The following is a 17,082-nucleotide window of genomic DNA, read 5'->3' as shown; positions in this document are numbered from 1 at the left end:
GTCTAGTTAACGACAAAAAAGTGGTTAACCTAGACCACAATTAGTAGTTGGGGATTTGTGGGCTGAACATGCAAGATGCGATAAAGACTTTCAGGATATGCATGGAGAAAATCAAAGCAAAAGGCAATTTCACCCCAAAGGATATAACACAGGTCACCCGGATCGAGTCCATGACATTTGTCGGTAACGATCAGTTACTGAAGTATACCAAAAAGATGGTGAAGCACATATGGAACAAGGAAGCTGCCAAGGCAAAATTCAATGCTATGAAGAATCCGAACCAATCCATAAGATAGGAACTTGCAACTACCCACAACTCCCAGAGAAGCGAAGGAGAAGATGGTGATGGAGAAGAAGCATGACACGTTGATTAAGACTCTATTTTTATGTATTTTTCATGTTTATGCAAATGACTTTGGGACATTTGTACCAAATATACTTTGTTAGTTTTCATAATTGATTCGGAGGAGGTCAAGTTTTTAGGGAGACCTCCTCTGTTCTAAAGACTATAAATTAAATTAAGATAGACAGAATAGGGGTTAGATTTTGGTTAGAATTTTGTGAGTTTACTTAGTTTTCTTTCTAGTTTTTAGAAGTTCTATTTTGTTGAAGGAAGTCATCAGACTTTGGAAATGTGAAATTGAAAAGTATTTATAAATGTATTGTTGTGTCTTTGTTACATGAGATATATTTTTCTACAAATGATCGCATTGTTTTTGGGAGAAGGAAAACCTTTGAGTTTTGTATCTGTGTAGTGATATATCTTTGCATATATTAATCTAATCAAACAACAGTGATCACCTTTCCAATGCAGAACATTATTATCATACTGGGACTCCTTCCTGTAAGATTTCAAAAGATATGTGCTTGAAAAGAGATTTAATTTTCTCATCTGTTTTTATTTATGGACTGTTGAACTGGTGATTCGAACTTTGTTTCGATTATTTCCATTTCTCATGTTGAAGTAATTTTGAAGAACAAGTTGTCTCTGAAATATGTATAAATCATTAGCCTCTCATTTAACAATGAAGTAGGTAGCCTTATGTGCTTTCAGGTTAAAAGTATACCAATTAAAATTAATTATATTATTCCCTGAATAACTAATGGAGGGATCTGTACCTATCAAAAATTCAGAGGGAAGTATTATATGTTACACTTACCCAACTGTTTAGTCGAACTTTGTCTTTCAAAGAAGGTGGCAAAGTGTGAAATTAATTAATTTGAAGAAAGGCAAAAATCTGTTCACTAACATATCAACAATAAGTATATTCTACTAATCCTACTCAGTGTCCTACATATTCTCTCAATATAAGCGATATTTATCTTATATCTGAGACAATTTTGACTAATCCATCTCCTCTGGTTATAACTAAAGTATCACAGGAAAAGGAAGTATTGAGTGCAACAAATCAAGTTCCCCAGGTTCAACAACCTATCAATTTACCTTCAGCTACTAAAATGCCCCCATTCCCTCAAAGGCTACAAGCCGAGGAGACTAAACAACATGATGATGCAACCTTTGATCTTATTGATCATCTGAAACACATATGTGTTAAGATTCCATTATTCCAAGATATTAAGGATGTCCCCATTTATAGTAAAGCAAACAAAGAAGCATGTTCGAAGAAACCTGGTAGGAAGAAAAAGGATCCACAAACAGTTCATGTAATGGGTCAACTGGCTAATATTATGTTGGGCAAAGTGACAATACCTAAATACTCTAATCTTGGTAGCCCTATTGTGAAAATAGTCATTAATGACACTGAGATAAAGAATGCTCTAATATACTTAGGAGCGGCCATCAATGTTATGACTAAAGATATTATGCAGTAACTTAATATAACCAATCTTAGACCCACTCCTACAGTCCTGCAGCTTGCTGACAATTCCACAGTTTGACCTGATGGTATGATTGAAGATATTGTGGTTACTATGGATTCCTGGGAATATCCAGCAGAATTCATGATATTATCTCCCAAAGCTACGTTGGGAGGATATCCTATTATCTTAGGGAGACCTTGGCTTACTATGATTGATGCATACATTGGGTGTCGGTTAGGGGATATGAGTATTTGTGATGGGAATTCTACTAAAACTCTTGCTCTATATTCACCTGTGTTGTTAATCTTAGAGGATCCGATTAATACTGAGAGGGGGGGGTCTGAATCAATATAAACAATAATTTCAAACTCAAAAATTGAACTTATAAAACTTCTTCAAATCAAACATAAATGAATAACAAACTCTTTACAATTACCGGTAATCACTGATAACCAACTGTTAAACCGGTTTATAAGAACAACTCATTAAGTGTTCATCAATATGCATAAACTGAAAGTAAAAAATAACAACACATAAAAACATTCACCATATGAATGCCATGTTTTTCATGTGGAAACCCAAATAGGGAAAAACCACGGTGGGAATTGGTACCCACAAAATAGTGCACTCTTTCGAAATGCGCTCTGTTAGGAGCCTAGCCCGGTTAGAAGCTTACAATGATGCCTTGTTAGGAGTCACCCGGTTAAGGGATTTAGATGACGAGACCTGTTAGGAGCTTTGACTTGTTAGGATCAACCTCGCAAGAGGATTTAACACTCAGATGTTGAGCTACCCGGTTAAGGGATTTACAATGTAAGGCCTGTTAGGACCTACCCAGTTTAGCATTTTTGACTGCTGCAATTGTTAGAGAACAACAATGAATGATCTGGGTACAAATTTTAACTTCTTGCTTGATCAAATCTAATGAAGCCATAAATTTTCTACTCTCTGACAGATCACATACCTTGGTTCGGCTTCACACTTTTCTCAAAACCACCGACACAAAAAACATCAACTATACCAACATAAATAACCTTTTCAACTTAGTTGATTAAAAAACCCTAAGACTTACAACGTAAATCATCATAGATCTTTTACAACTCATTATAGATCATCATTGATCATCATATGGATCATTACAATCAATTACAATTCAATTACAACCATTGAATGTTCATCGCATCTCGATCTGATACAAAGTAAAACTCTTGGAACACTCTACTAAGAACTTCGCATATTCGCGAGAAATTCGCTCTCCAAATGCGCAAAAAAATCTTTCAAACACTACACGCAATTTGTGCCATGTCATCACCAACATTTAAACTTGATGTAGATCACCGCCAAACCGAAAATCATTACTAGTTAAGAGATTTTTTTTTGTTTCTTAAACCCTAGTAAAAATACAACATAAATCATAAACATGATTTCCGATAACCAAAACATGATGCAGTTCTGGTCAAATACATATTACAATGATGCAAGCTCACATTCCAAACCACAACACTTCAATCATCACCAAACGCCATATCAAATCAAAAAATTCCTCATTTACTGATTAAGGTCCGAATTCCCAGTTCATTGTCTATAATACCGGTAAGGCATTTTTGGTAGACCAAAAAAAACTTAGTTGACAAAATACAACATAGTAAACATCATTTGCCATCAATGACAACACAAATAACTGATCAAAGTCATTCGATCATGCAATCTCAATCTCTTCCTCACAATGTCATCACAAACAATCCTTTACCAGTTCGATCACCATTCATCATATGTATCAACTATGCCAATCATGCCAACATTATCCCCCTTTGGCATTGATGGCAACATGAACATAAAATCCAACATATTCAACTAAAATCATGTTGCTTAGTTGTGAAACTTCTCTGCTATACTTCACTCTTCTATCAGTTCTTCTCTTTTCTTCTTCACCTGAAACTAAATCTTCATTTCTTCTCCCCCATTCTGTTACACATCTTCTCCTCCTTAGGCTAATATATTTATTCTCCCCCTTTGACAACAATGCTAAAGATGCAGATGCATCACCGGTCATCAAATCTGATCTAAGGTGCTCCCCTTGTAGAGTAGCCACCATTTCATCAATCCTCAGTGAAAAATATTCAGTAATCCCACTGGAATGATGCATCTATTGCATCTTAGTTCTTCTTATGTAGGGGTTTGACTCCTAATTTACCTCTGAGGTACTCAAAGGTAGTCTTCGGCAATGATTTTGTGAAAATGTTTGCAAGCTGCTCTTTGCTTGTCAAATACTCCATTTTGACTTGTTTTTTCTGTGCTCTCTCCCTTAGAAAGTGATATTTTAATTCTATTTGCTTTGTCCTTGCATGTAACACATGATTTTTTGAAATATTAATAACACGTATTGTCACAATAAATAATTACCGATTTAGACATATGAAGTTTAAAACCTTCTAGTACATGTCTCATCTAGATTGCCTGCATGCAATTCATTGATGATGCAACTTACTCATCCTCTATTCTTGACTATGATACACATGCTTTCTTCTTACTTGTCCAAGCAACCAATCTACCTCCAAGAAGAAAATCTCCATCGGTAGTTCTTTTCTGGTCATCAACATTTCCTACCCAATCTGCATCAGTAAACACTTCCAAAGAAAAATATTTTTTATAAGGATACCATAAACCATAATCTATTGTGCCTTTTAAGTACTAGAATATCCTTTTCACCACTATGAAGTGAGTCTCCTTGGGATCCTTCTGAAATGTAGCAACCAAACCAACAACATGTGCAATATCAGGCTTATTGTGAACAACATAATGCAACTTACCAATCATGGACTTGTATTATTTTTCATCAACAAAGGGCGAATCATCTTGTTTAGACAGTTTACAACCTATCACCATTAGAGTACCAACTGGTTTACAATCCTCCATGCCAAATTTTTTCAACACTTCCTTTACATACTTACTCTGACAGGTAAATATTCCACTATCCAATTGCTGGACCTGCAACCTAATGAAAAACTTAATCTCACCAATAAGAGACATCTCAAATTCTTTCTTCATCTCCTCAGCAAACACCATACATAAATCATCATTACCTCTAATAATTATATCCTCTACAAATACTTCAGCTATCAACACTCTATCTCCATCAGTCTTAAGATATATGTTATTGGCTTCACTGGTATGTTGGAATCCTATCTTGACTAGGTGTGCATGCAATCTTTCAAACCATGCCCTCAGTGCTTTCTTTAATCCATACAATGCCTTATGTAACTTGCAAACCATATCTTTTTCAGGTTAAAGAAAATCCATTCAGTAGTTCTATGTACACTTCTTCCTCAAGGATTCCATTAAGAAAAACCCATTTAACATCCATTTGGTAGACCTTAAATCCTTTAAATGCATCATAAGAAAGTAACATTCTTACTCCTTCCAATCTCACCACTGGTGCAAAGGTTTCTCCATAGTCTTCTCCTTCTTCTTGTGCATAGCCTTTGCATACCAACCTTGCTTTATTGCTCACAACCTTGCCTTCTTCATTCAACTTGTTTCTAAGAACCTATTTAGTGTCGATCACATTCTTGTCTTCCGATCTGGGAAAAAGTGTCCATGTCATGTTCTTCTCTATCTGATTCAATTCCTCATTCATGGCATTAATCCAATCATCATCCTTCAATGCCTCTCTTACTATTTTAGGCTCTATAGTTGAAATCAGACAAGAGTTTTCTCTGATTTTCCTTCTCGTTTCTACACCAACATTTTTATCTCCTATAATTTGTTCTTCTAAATGATTCAGTCTGACATATCTTGGTATTACTGGTTCTGGTGTTGTGCCTTCTGCTTCATGTTCTTCATTGCTCTCATTTACCAGTTGAGCACCTATTTCTACATTTTCCTACTCATCATTCTTTTGTACTTCCGGTTCAATGAACACAAGTTTTTCCCATCTTTCTTGGGTTTAGATTTGCTGGTCTTATTAGATTTCTTGGAGAGTTCATCTACCTTCACATTTGCACTCTCAATGATCCTTTTTGTTCTCTTGTTATAACATTTTAAATCCTTACTCTTTCTAGAGTAACCAAGAAAAATACCTTCATCACACTTTGCTTCAACAATTGTTCTATTCATTCTCTCTGCTATCCCATTTTGTCGTGGATCTCTCGGAGCTGACATCTGCCTCTTGACTCCTTGTTCATCACAAAACTTCATAAACTCATCAGAAGTAAATTCTCCTCCCCGGCCAGATCTCAAACATTTCAAATTCTTCCCGGTTTCTTTCTCAGCTAAAGCTTTGAATGCTTTGAATTTACTGAATGCCTCATAATTTTCTTTAAGAAAAGTTACCCACATCATCTTGGAAAAATCATCAGTGAAAATCATGAAATATCTATCACCAAAATAGCTCTTAGTCCTCATAGAACCACAAAGATTAGCAAGAACTAAATTTAGAATATTTTCTGAAGAGTAAGACACTCTCTTGAAAGATACATAAGTCATCTTACCCATCTGAAAATCCTTACATAACACATTATCCAATTTAACAAGCTAGGGAAAACCTCTCACAATACTTGATTTACAAACCTTTATCAAATTGTCAAAATTAACATGACAAAACCTCTTGTGCCATAACTAGTTGTCTTCAATCTTTGACACCAAAAAACTATTCACATTAGTATTTAGATGAAATAGATTACCTCTTGTCTACTTTACAGTAACAATCAATTCTCCATTACTTCCAAGAATCCTACACACTCCTCTTTTAAATTCTAGAAGATATCCTTTATCATTAAATTTACCAACACTCAAAAGGTTATGTTTTAATCCATCAACCCAAAAGACATCATTTGCATTGATTTTTTCATTTAATGAAATTGTTCCTTTACCTTTAACCATGCAGGGTGTGTTGTTACCAAATCTTACCACACCGCCATCAAATTATTCAAGGGATAAGAACTTGTTTCTATCGCCGGTCATGTGGTGTGAGCAACCACTATCTATTATCCACTCATTGCTGCTATCCATGTGAGACACCAATGTCTTTTCATTAGTCAGATATTCCTTCACAACAACAAACACTATCTCCTCATTGTCATCATCTTCTGATTCTTCATCAATTACTCGTTCATCAACTGCAACATAGCAATGTTTCTATCCTTTTCCTTTGAATTTCTTGAACTTTTCTTTTCTATTATCGTTAGGACAATTTGCAGCAATGTGTCCAATCTTATTGCAGGAAAAACACTTCAAGGGTAATTTATCTTTATACTTACCGGTGCCTCTAGAAAATATTTTAGCCAATAGTGCCTCAAGTTCCATCAAATGATCTTCATTATCATCCTCACCTCTGCTACCACCATGACTAGACCTGCAGTCATGATTATGACAAATATCCATGCCTTTCCTAACAGATGTACCAGTTACAAAAGATTTAAAAGTAGATTCAGACAGTTTTGAAACACTATTATCAAAGTTGTTTAACTCAAACACAGTCAACTTTCCAATAAGAGAATCAACAGTGACTTTATCTTTAGAGAGAGATCTCAGTTCCTGAATTGCAGAAACTCTACTAGCATATTGTGGTAGGAGAGTTCTAAGCATTTTACTAACAACAATATCATCATAAATCTTACCTCCAACACTCTTAATACCACCTACAACTTCTTTAATCCTTTGACCATATTGTGCAATGTTCTCACCATCAACCATTTTCATGTCATCAAATTTGCCTCTTAAACTTTCTTCTTTTGCTCTTTGAACATGTTCATCTCCTCCATAAATCAATTCTAATTTCTCCCATGCCTCAAATGTAGTTTCTAATCCATGAACATTTATATACTCAAAATCAGATAAAGTACTTACAATTGCTTCATAGGCTTGAATGTTTTCTTGTTGTTCTTTAAGCTCATCCAAGGTCAAGGGGCTAGTAGTAGGAGAAACATACTTGGTTAACACATGATTCCAATACTGAGCACACAATCCTTTAATATATGTCTTCATCTGGTCTTTCCATATTCGGTAGCTGCCCTTGGTAAACTTGGGACCCTCCTTCTTCATCATCTTTCTTCATGATCTTTCCCTCAAGTTGTTAAGCTTTCTACACATAGAGGACCAATGCTCTAATACCAATTGTTAACCTTAGAGGATCCAGTTAATACTGAGAGGGGGGGGGGGTGAATTAGTATTAACAATAATTTCAAACTCAAAACTTGAACTTATAAAACATCTTCAAATAAAACATAAACTAGTAATAAACTCTTTACCATTACCAGTAATCACTGATAACCAACTGTTAAACTGGTTTATCAAAACAACTCATTAAGTGCTTATCAATATGTATAAATTGAAAGTAAAATATAACACATAAAAACATTCACCATATGAATACCATTTCTTTTACGTGGAAACCCAAATAGGGAAAAACTACGGTGGGAATTGGTACCCACAAAAATTGTGTGCTCTTTCAGAATGCACCTTGTTAGGAGCCTAGCCTGGTTAGAAGCTTACGGTGATGTTTTGTTAGGATAAGAACCTATTAGAAGTCACCCAGTTAAGGAATTTAGATGATGAGACCTGTTAGGAGCTTTGACTTGTTAGGATCAACCTCGCAAGAGGATTTAACACTAAGATGTTGAGCTACCCGGTTAAGCAATTTACAATGTAAGGCCTGTTAGGACCTACTCGGTTAAGGGATTTTGACTTCTGTAATTGTTAGAGAACAACAATGAATGATTTGGGTACAACACTTAATTGCTTGCTTGATCAAATCCAATTAAGCTCCAAATTTGCTACTCTCTGGTAGATCTCATGCTCTAGTTTGGCTTCACACTTTTCTCAAAACCACCGACACAACAAACATCAACCGTACCGACATAAATAACCTTTTCAACTTAGTCTATTACAAAACCCTAAGAATTACAACATAGATCATCAAAAATATTTTACAACTCATTACAATCAATTACAACCATTGAATGATCATTGCATCTCGATTTGAGACAAAGTCAAACCCTTAGAACACTTCACTAAGCACTTTGCATATTCCCAAGAAATTTGCTCTCCAAATACACCAAAACATATTTCAAACACTTCACATTGTTTGTGCCACATCATCACCAACATTTAAACTTGATGTAGATCACCGCCAAACCAAAAATCATTACTGGTTAAGAGAATTCTTTATTGGTCCTTAAACCCTTCTTAAACCCTAGCAAAAATACAACAAAAATCATAAACATGATTTCGGATAACCAAAATATGATGCGGTTCCGGTCAGATACATATTACAATGATACAAGCTCACATTCCAAACCTCAACATTTTAATCATCACCAATCACCAGATCAAATCAAAACATTTCTCATTTACCGATTAAGGTCCTAATTCCCAGTTTACTATCTATAATATCGGTAAGGCATTTTCAATAGACCAAAAAAAACTTAGATGACACAATACAACATATAAAACATTTTTTGCCATGAATGACAACACAAATAACTGATCAAAGTCACTTGATCATGCAATCTCAATATCTTCATCACAATGTCATCACAAACAGTCCTTTACCGGTTTGGTCACCATTCATCATCTGTATCAGTTATGCCAATCATGCGCAACCTTAGCTTGATCAAGAGCAAGTTGTTTGGCCTGATGTGCGAGAAGAATTAGAAGAAGAGGTCAACTCTATTTTTCATCTTATGATGATTAATAGAGAATCATTTATTCAACTTGAAGATGAAGATTGTGTGGTCTTTAATATTATAGAAAATCAATATGGTTTGGAGCAACAATCATAGGATCTCACAACATGTGTCATGTCATTGGAACTTCCTACAGTCACAGACATATTGCATACCTTGTTACCGCAGGAAGTCCATACTTCTTATCTCTTTGAAGCAGCTCAAATAGATCTTACCGTCAAGGTGGAAGTTGCTCTGAATAAGTGTTTGAACATTAATAATAAGCTTTCAGAGGCCCAAAAGATAACCCTGGTTGATCTACTTAAATGTCACTATCAAGATTTTGCATTGGACTATAGAGATATGAAGGGAATAGATCCTAATATTTATACACATCATATTTATATCAAAGAGGAATGAAAACCAATTAGACAACCACAAAAAAGAATAAATCTTGCATTAAGGGAGATAGTTAAAGAAGAACTACAAAAATTGTTAAATGTTAGATTTATCTATCCTATATCAGATAGACAATGGGTGTCACTTTTAGTCATAATTCCTAAAAAAGGAGGTAAATGGTGTGTATGTGCAGACTACAGAGCACTCAACTTAGCAACTAAGAAGAATCATTTTCCATTACCATTTTTGGATCAAGTGTTAGATTATTTGGCAGGAAAACAATATTTTTCCTTCTTGGATGGATTAAGTGGCTATAACGAGATTCAAATAACTCCAAAAGATCAGGAAAAGACAACATTTACTTGTCCTTGGGGGACATATGCTTATTTTGTTCTTCCCTTTGGACTATGTAATGCCCTAGCTACCTTTCAGAGAGCTGTCATTAGTATATTCTCAGATATTTCAAATGACTACATGGAGATACATATGGATGATTTTACTACTTATGGTTCAAAGTTTGAAGAGGCATTGGGTAATTTGAAGAAAGTCCTATAGAGGTGTGAAGATTACAATTTGACCTTGAACAATGAAAGATGCTTCATGATGATTGAGGAAGGAATAGTCCTTAGACATCACATTTCTAAGGCTGGAATTCAGGTTGACCCAACCAAAATAGAGGCCATTCTTGAACTTCATGTTCCTACAAAGAAAAAAGATGTTAGAAGTTTCCTTGGCCATGCTGGATATTATAGAAGGTTTATCAAGGATTTTAGTAAACTGGCGGGACCCTTATATTATCTTTTGTCTAAGGACATGGAATTTGATTGGACTCCAACATGTCATGAAGCTTTCTAGAAGCTAAAACAAGCATTGACACAAGAACCAGTCCTCAAGGGTCCAAATTGGTCATTACCATTCCATATTCACACATGCATTAGACTACGCTATAGGAGCAGTTTTGGGACATAAGCTGGATAATTTAGAGAATGCAATTTATTTCATCAGCAAAAATTTGTAGGGACCCGAGCATAATTATACTATCATGGAAAAGGATATGTTCGTAGTCATATATGCACTTAATAATTGAAAGCACTATATAACAGGATATCAAATATTTATTCACACTGATCATAAAACCAAACGATATCTTATGAACAAGCCTTCCATATTAGGAAGATTGGCTAGATGGTTACTATTGATGCAGGAGTTTAATATTATAGTTGTTGACAAACAAGGGATAGACAATGTTGTTCCAGATTACCTTTCTAGGCTCCAACTATAGGACACTCCTACAGTAATAAATGACTCCTTTCTTGATGAACACTTGTTCTTGATAAAAGTTCACAGCCCCTGGTATGCTGATATTGCAAATTATTTAGCTGCTAATAAGTTTCCTTCTCACTTTTCTCCCAAGTAAAGAAGACTGTTAGCTGAGAAAATTTTAAATTTCTCTTGGATTGTTGATTGTTTATTCTACACAAGACTTGATCAAATCCTATGAAGGTGTGTCCGAGAGGATGGAACTTATGGTATTCTTCATGCATGTCATGATGAGCCGTGTGGAGGACATTTTGCTGGTAAGAGAATAACAATCAAAATTCTTAATGCAGGGTACTATTGGCCAAGTTTACATAAAGATGTAGCTAAATATACTAGGAAATGTGGTAGATGTCATCGGATGGGTAGGCCTACCAAGTCTGATGAAATTCCATTGTAACCCCAAATTTTGGCTACACTATTTGACAAGGGGGGATTGGATTTTGTAGGGCCAATTGACCCTCCTTCCAATGGGAAAACCTACATTCTAGTATGCACTGATTACGTCACAAAATGGGTGGAATCAAAAGAAATGAAGTATGGTAGAGATAAAATTGTGGCTGAATTTTTTTGTGAGGAAATATTTACAAGATATGGAGTGCCCATAGAAATTATTACAGATCAAGGAGCACAATTTACTTCCACACTAATCACAACACTGGTTAATGAATATAATATCAGACATAGGAAGTCCACTCCTTACCATCCTCAAGTAAATGGTCTAGTAGAAGTGACTAACAGGGAACTAGAGGCTATTCTCACAAATGCAGTAGCTCTTCATAAGAAAGACTGGTCAAACAGACTGCCAGAAGCCATTTGGGCATACATAACTACATGGAAAACAACTACTGGTTTTACAAATTTTGAAATGATGTATGAGAAGCTAGCCATGATGCCCATTAAGTTTGAACACAAAAATCTGAGGACAACTCTGCAACTAAATATGAACCTATCTGAAGCACAAAGAGATTGAATCATCCAGGTGAATACTCTAGATGAAGTAAGAAAAATGACTCTCTAGCACATAGAAGTTGTTCAAAATCAATGTACTAAATGGCATGACAAATACATTAAAGAAAGGAAATTCAAATCCAGAGATTGGGCACTTTTATATGATTCAAGGTATAAAGATACAATGGGGAAGTTGCAGACTCATTGGATGGGCCCATATGAAATTGTTGAAGTTTTTCAAAATGGAGTAGTAAAGTTAGTGACTATGGACTCTGTTCAATTTAAAATTATGGTGAATGGTCACAAATGCATCTTTATCACAAACCTTCCACAAAAGAAGACTTCCTACAACAATTTGACATCCAACCAAAAGCCACAGTTCCTGTAACTTCTGCATGGGGACTTCTTGTCCCAAAGTCCTAAATAACTCTTTGCATGCAACCATAATAAATATTTCCACATTTTGTGGGAATACAGTTCTCTGTTAATAAATTTTCTTGCCCCACATCATCCCACCCTATCTCTTTTTTTGCCACATCACCCACTTCACTTCACCCCACCTCATGTTATGTTTTAAGAACCGTTTGTTGCAGCATTAATTCGCACGATTGCAGGTATGTATGTTGTCTATTTTTCTTTAATCATGCATTTATTCATTCATTATGATGATTATTAAATGTGATTTTAATAATCATCTTTCATTATCAGTTCAGTCCTTTTCCACATGTGTGGACACATGTGTCATCTTTGTTTGGGGGGGGGGGTGTTATGATTAAATTAGCAGTTTGCGGTTTTTCGTAAGTGATGTGTCTTGTCCATGATATCTTACAGTGAGTCTTTGTCACTTAAGGCTTGTGTTATGTGTTTTTTTTAACTTTTTAAAATCATTTTAGAATGAGTTCAACATTAATGTGACAAGCCTGTAGCAAGTGTGAGTATACTTCTCCTGTTGCCATTTTTGTTGTAAGGTATTGAGAGATAAATTGAGATAAAAGAAAGGATACAATGCATGCTTTTTAAGTTTCAGAAAGTATCTCGACACTCTGCATTTTTCTATAGTGGTTTAACAGGAACTTTCTTTTGTTCAAGTAACCATGGGAGGTGCGCCTATCTGCCATGAGCTTGTAACTCATGATACCTTGTTGTAGGATAACCAATGAACCCTATTTTTGGAATTATGGATGGATTGATTATATCCCGAAATTAACAAGTTTTAATGAAGATATATCATAGGAATTCATGCAAACATTCAACGATGGAACAATCTTCCTAATGAAATAAAATAGGGTGAGCCCCATTCATTGCCTAACTATCATGCAACAATACAAAGAGACCCCAAGTATATCCTCCTGGGCAGGACAAAAGGAAATAATTGGTTACCCTTGATATTTCAGCCACCCATTATCATGTGGCTACTCATGGGATGCAAAGTCACTGATAAGCCCTATCATGAGACCACAAAAGAAGCCAGATGGACCAGGTTAGAGAAAATGAAGGGATTTTACTAGAACTTAGCCACATGAGGCACAAGATAGGGTACCATTGGTGATTTAAGAGTTAGTTCCCATGTGAGGAATATTCCTCTTGCTAGAGGACCAACAAGACATTACGTTGGGGGAAAAAATGATGAGCTGAAATTGATGCAACCATAATCGGTAAACCCTCAAAAGAGAACATACCATCTTATGCAACAAGAGTAACACAATGAAAGCAATAAGAAAATATAGCAATATTACATTAGAATATCATATCATTATCTTATAACCTCCGACAACCAACCATTTATCAACATACAATCATCATAGAACATATGGTAGTCAACCGATTACATGCATGCTACAAACCAAATACAATCCATCTAGGACTCTCAGAGTCAACCAGATCACTAATCACAAATCTCAATCCTTATTTTATTTTCTACTTCCTTTGTCTTACAAATGAATACATAATACCCTATATATACCCTCCAGAACATATCTGGGTTGGCTACAAAATATTGCATTCACCAATAATGGAAAATGAAACGTGTAACAAGGTCGAACCTAAGAATGAAAAAAATTCTTCCGAAAATAACAACCAAGAAGTGTGGATCACTAGGAAGGTTAGCCACATGCCAAAGAACATCAGACAAGACCCAAAATAGATCCATATGCCAAGAAACTACTTTGAAAATGAAGGAAGACCAACCAGTAAGCACAAGAATTGTCCCGGAACCTAGGAAACAGTCAACCGAGAGAGATAACTAGCCGAAAAAGAATCCAAATGGACTAAAAATTTGGAATTAAGCACATGAACCAACCTGGAGACCGAAAATAGGATCTGCAAATAAAATCAAGCAACAAATGATACCTATCGGTAGGAACACAAAAAACTACACACTGAATTGAACAAGAACTAAACTGAAAGGAAATATTTTTTGTGGATGCAAGATTTCTCATAGACCGAGGATGCTCCTACATCAGACACCCCAAGTAGAAAGAGATGTTCCATGAGAGGAAACTCATGAACATCGAAAAGGATTCAGGATAAAGACCTCATGTTCATTTCTGATCCAAACATCTTCCTTATCTGCAAACCTCTTCTTTAGCTCCTCCAGGACCTCAACCAGATTCTCTAACCCCTGACTCTCTTTGTTTCTCTTCCTTTGCTTCAGAACTGCACATTGTCTCTTCTTACTGCTCTCTTTCTTCTGCAACTATAATTTGTTTCTACCACAAGACTTCATTGGGTTTGTCACCATAATATTTTTTTCATCCAATTTTATCTATCTATCTGGCTTATCTATCAGATCCTTCTGCAAACTCATGCCACCTTTCGGTATAACCTCTACAACTGGTTTCCCATTATTGCAAATTTTCTCAAGACTCATATTATTCACCTCCTTCTCTTTCTCCTTCAAATAAGTCAACGTGAACTTTTGCATATCTTTCTCAATAGTGATCAGGTTTCTTCTATAGTCATAAATAACTCCTCTATCAAATTGCCAAGGTCTTCCCAACAAGACATGACAGGCACTCATAGATATAACATCACACAAGACCTCATCCCTAAAAGACCCAATATTAAAATTCACCAAACACTATTCCTTTACTTCTATATTTTGATCATCTTGTAAGCAACTTACCTTGTAAGGAAAAGGATGCCCAAGCCTCTTCAACCCAAGCTTCACTACCATCTCTTCAGATACCAAATTATTAGTACTTCCACTATCCACAATAACCTTGCAACACTTACCACCTGATTTGCACACAGTCTAAAAAAGACTCTTTCTCTAAGTAGATCTGGTATCTTCACTTCTCTGCTCCATCATGACTCTTCTAAACATAAGGGTTTATCCTTGCTCTGATGTATAGTCAGTTCTAGTAACTTCACCTTCCAGTTCCTCATTTGCCACACAACTTCTTTCCATTCTCTGCTTACATTCATAAAATCTATGTCTGGTTTCCCCACACTTGAAACATTTGCCAAAAAATTCTCTACTGGTACTACCACTGCCTTTCCTTCGTGTTTTCTGGTTTAGTTCTTTAATCCACTTAAGTTTTGATTCCTCTTCAACATTCTACTTCTCTTTACTCATCTACCCCTTGAATCCCTCCTTCCCTCTAGGGTTATTTGGTTGTCTTCTTCTCATCTTCTCCCTAGCCTTCAAAGCATATTGGTAAGCTTCTTCAACTATGGAAACCCTTAACATACTCATCTCATCCTGAATGTTAAATGAAAGTCCATTTATGTACCTCACCACCTTCTCTCTGTCCATCTCTTTATGTCTAGATCTAATCATCACCTTGTAGAATTCCTTAGTGTACTCCTTCACAGTCATGTTTCTCTATTTCAGGTTCTGCAACTTCTTGAACAATTACAACTCATAATCTCCCAATATGAACTTGGCCTTCAAGCTTTCAACCATCTATCTCCACTGGGTGATCTTTATTTCACCATTCTCCACTTTGTCTTTTTGTAATTCTTTCCACCATAAGGCAACATGTTGTTTCAACTTAGTCTGTTCCAACCAGACTCTCTGCGGGTCCTTGACATCCTCAAACTCAAATTAATCCTCCAACTCTATGATCAAATCAATTAGGTCCTCTAGGTTCAACATTTTAGAAAAGTTTGAAATTGCCACTTTATGAACTTACTCGCTTGTGCCACTGCTCTCAAGAATCTTTCCTCTCTTCTGTCTTCCAGTCCTTCAGCCTCTTCCACTTCAATCTCTTCACCGACTTCTTCATACTCATCCTTAGATTCAAGGTTCCTTTGCAAACCAGCTAATGCGTTTCAAATTTTGTTCCTCACCTCATTCTTGAAGTCCTCCATCATCTGCTCTACCCTTCAGGGGTTTGTCCTTCTAGGCGGCATCTCCTCTTCCACTCCGGTGAACTGCCTCAACTCAGTGATCTGACTACCATTTTCAATTGCCTCTCCTCGATGATCTATTGAATACATGCGCATCCTACCTCCAATAGGTGATCTATCCACCCAAAAGAATGCCTCAAGGTTCACAAATAACTCTTCCACCAACCAGTTCATAACTAGCTTTGATACCAATTGATGCAACCATAACTGATAAACCCTCAAAAGAGAACTGTCTGACTTATGTAGCAAGAGTAACACAATCAAAGCATCAAGAAAACATAGAAATATTATATTAACAGATCATATCATTGTCTTAGAACCTTTGGCAACCAACCAGTTATCATCATACAATCATCATAGAACATCTGATAGTCAACCAGTTACATGCAAGCTACAAACTAGATACAATCCATCTAGGACTCTCGGAATCAACTAGATCACTAATCATGAATCTCGATCCTTATTCTATTTTTCACTTCCACTGTCTTACAAATGATTACATAATACCCTATATACCCTCCATAACATATTTGGGTCAACCACAAAATATTACATTTACTAATGCAGGAAAATGAAA

General features: G+C 35.9%; 1 protein-coding gene across 1 annotated transcript; it reads left to right on the top strand.

Moving 5' to 3' along the window:
• Nucleotides 1–11,733: 11,733 nt before the first annotated feature.
• On the top strand, nucleotides 11,734–12,174 carry LOC131860414 (uncharacterized). The gene has a single exon (XM_059214827.1). The coding sequence runs from the start codon at nucleotides 11,734–11,736 to the stop codon at nucleotides 12,172–12,174; it is 441 nt and encodes a 146-aa protein (XP_059070810.1).
• The last annotated feature ends 4,908 nt before the right edge of the window (nucleotides 12,175–17,082 follow it).

Source organism: Cryptomeria japonica, chromosome 11, assembly GCF_030272615.1.
Source record: "Cryptomeria japonica chromosome 11, Sugi_1.0, whole genome shotgun sequence".
NCBI classification, from domain to species: domain Eukaryota; kingdom Viridiplantae; phylum Streptophyta; class Pinopsida; order Cupressales; family Cupressaceae; genus Cryptomeria; species Cryptomeria japonica.
This window is presented reverse-complemented; position numbering and strand designations above follow the sequence as displayed.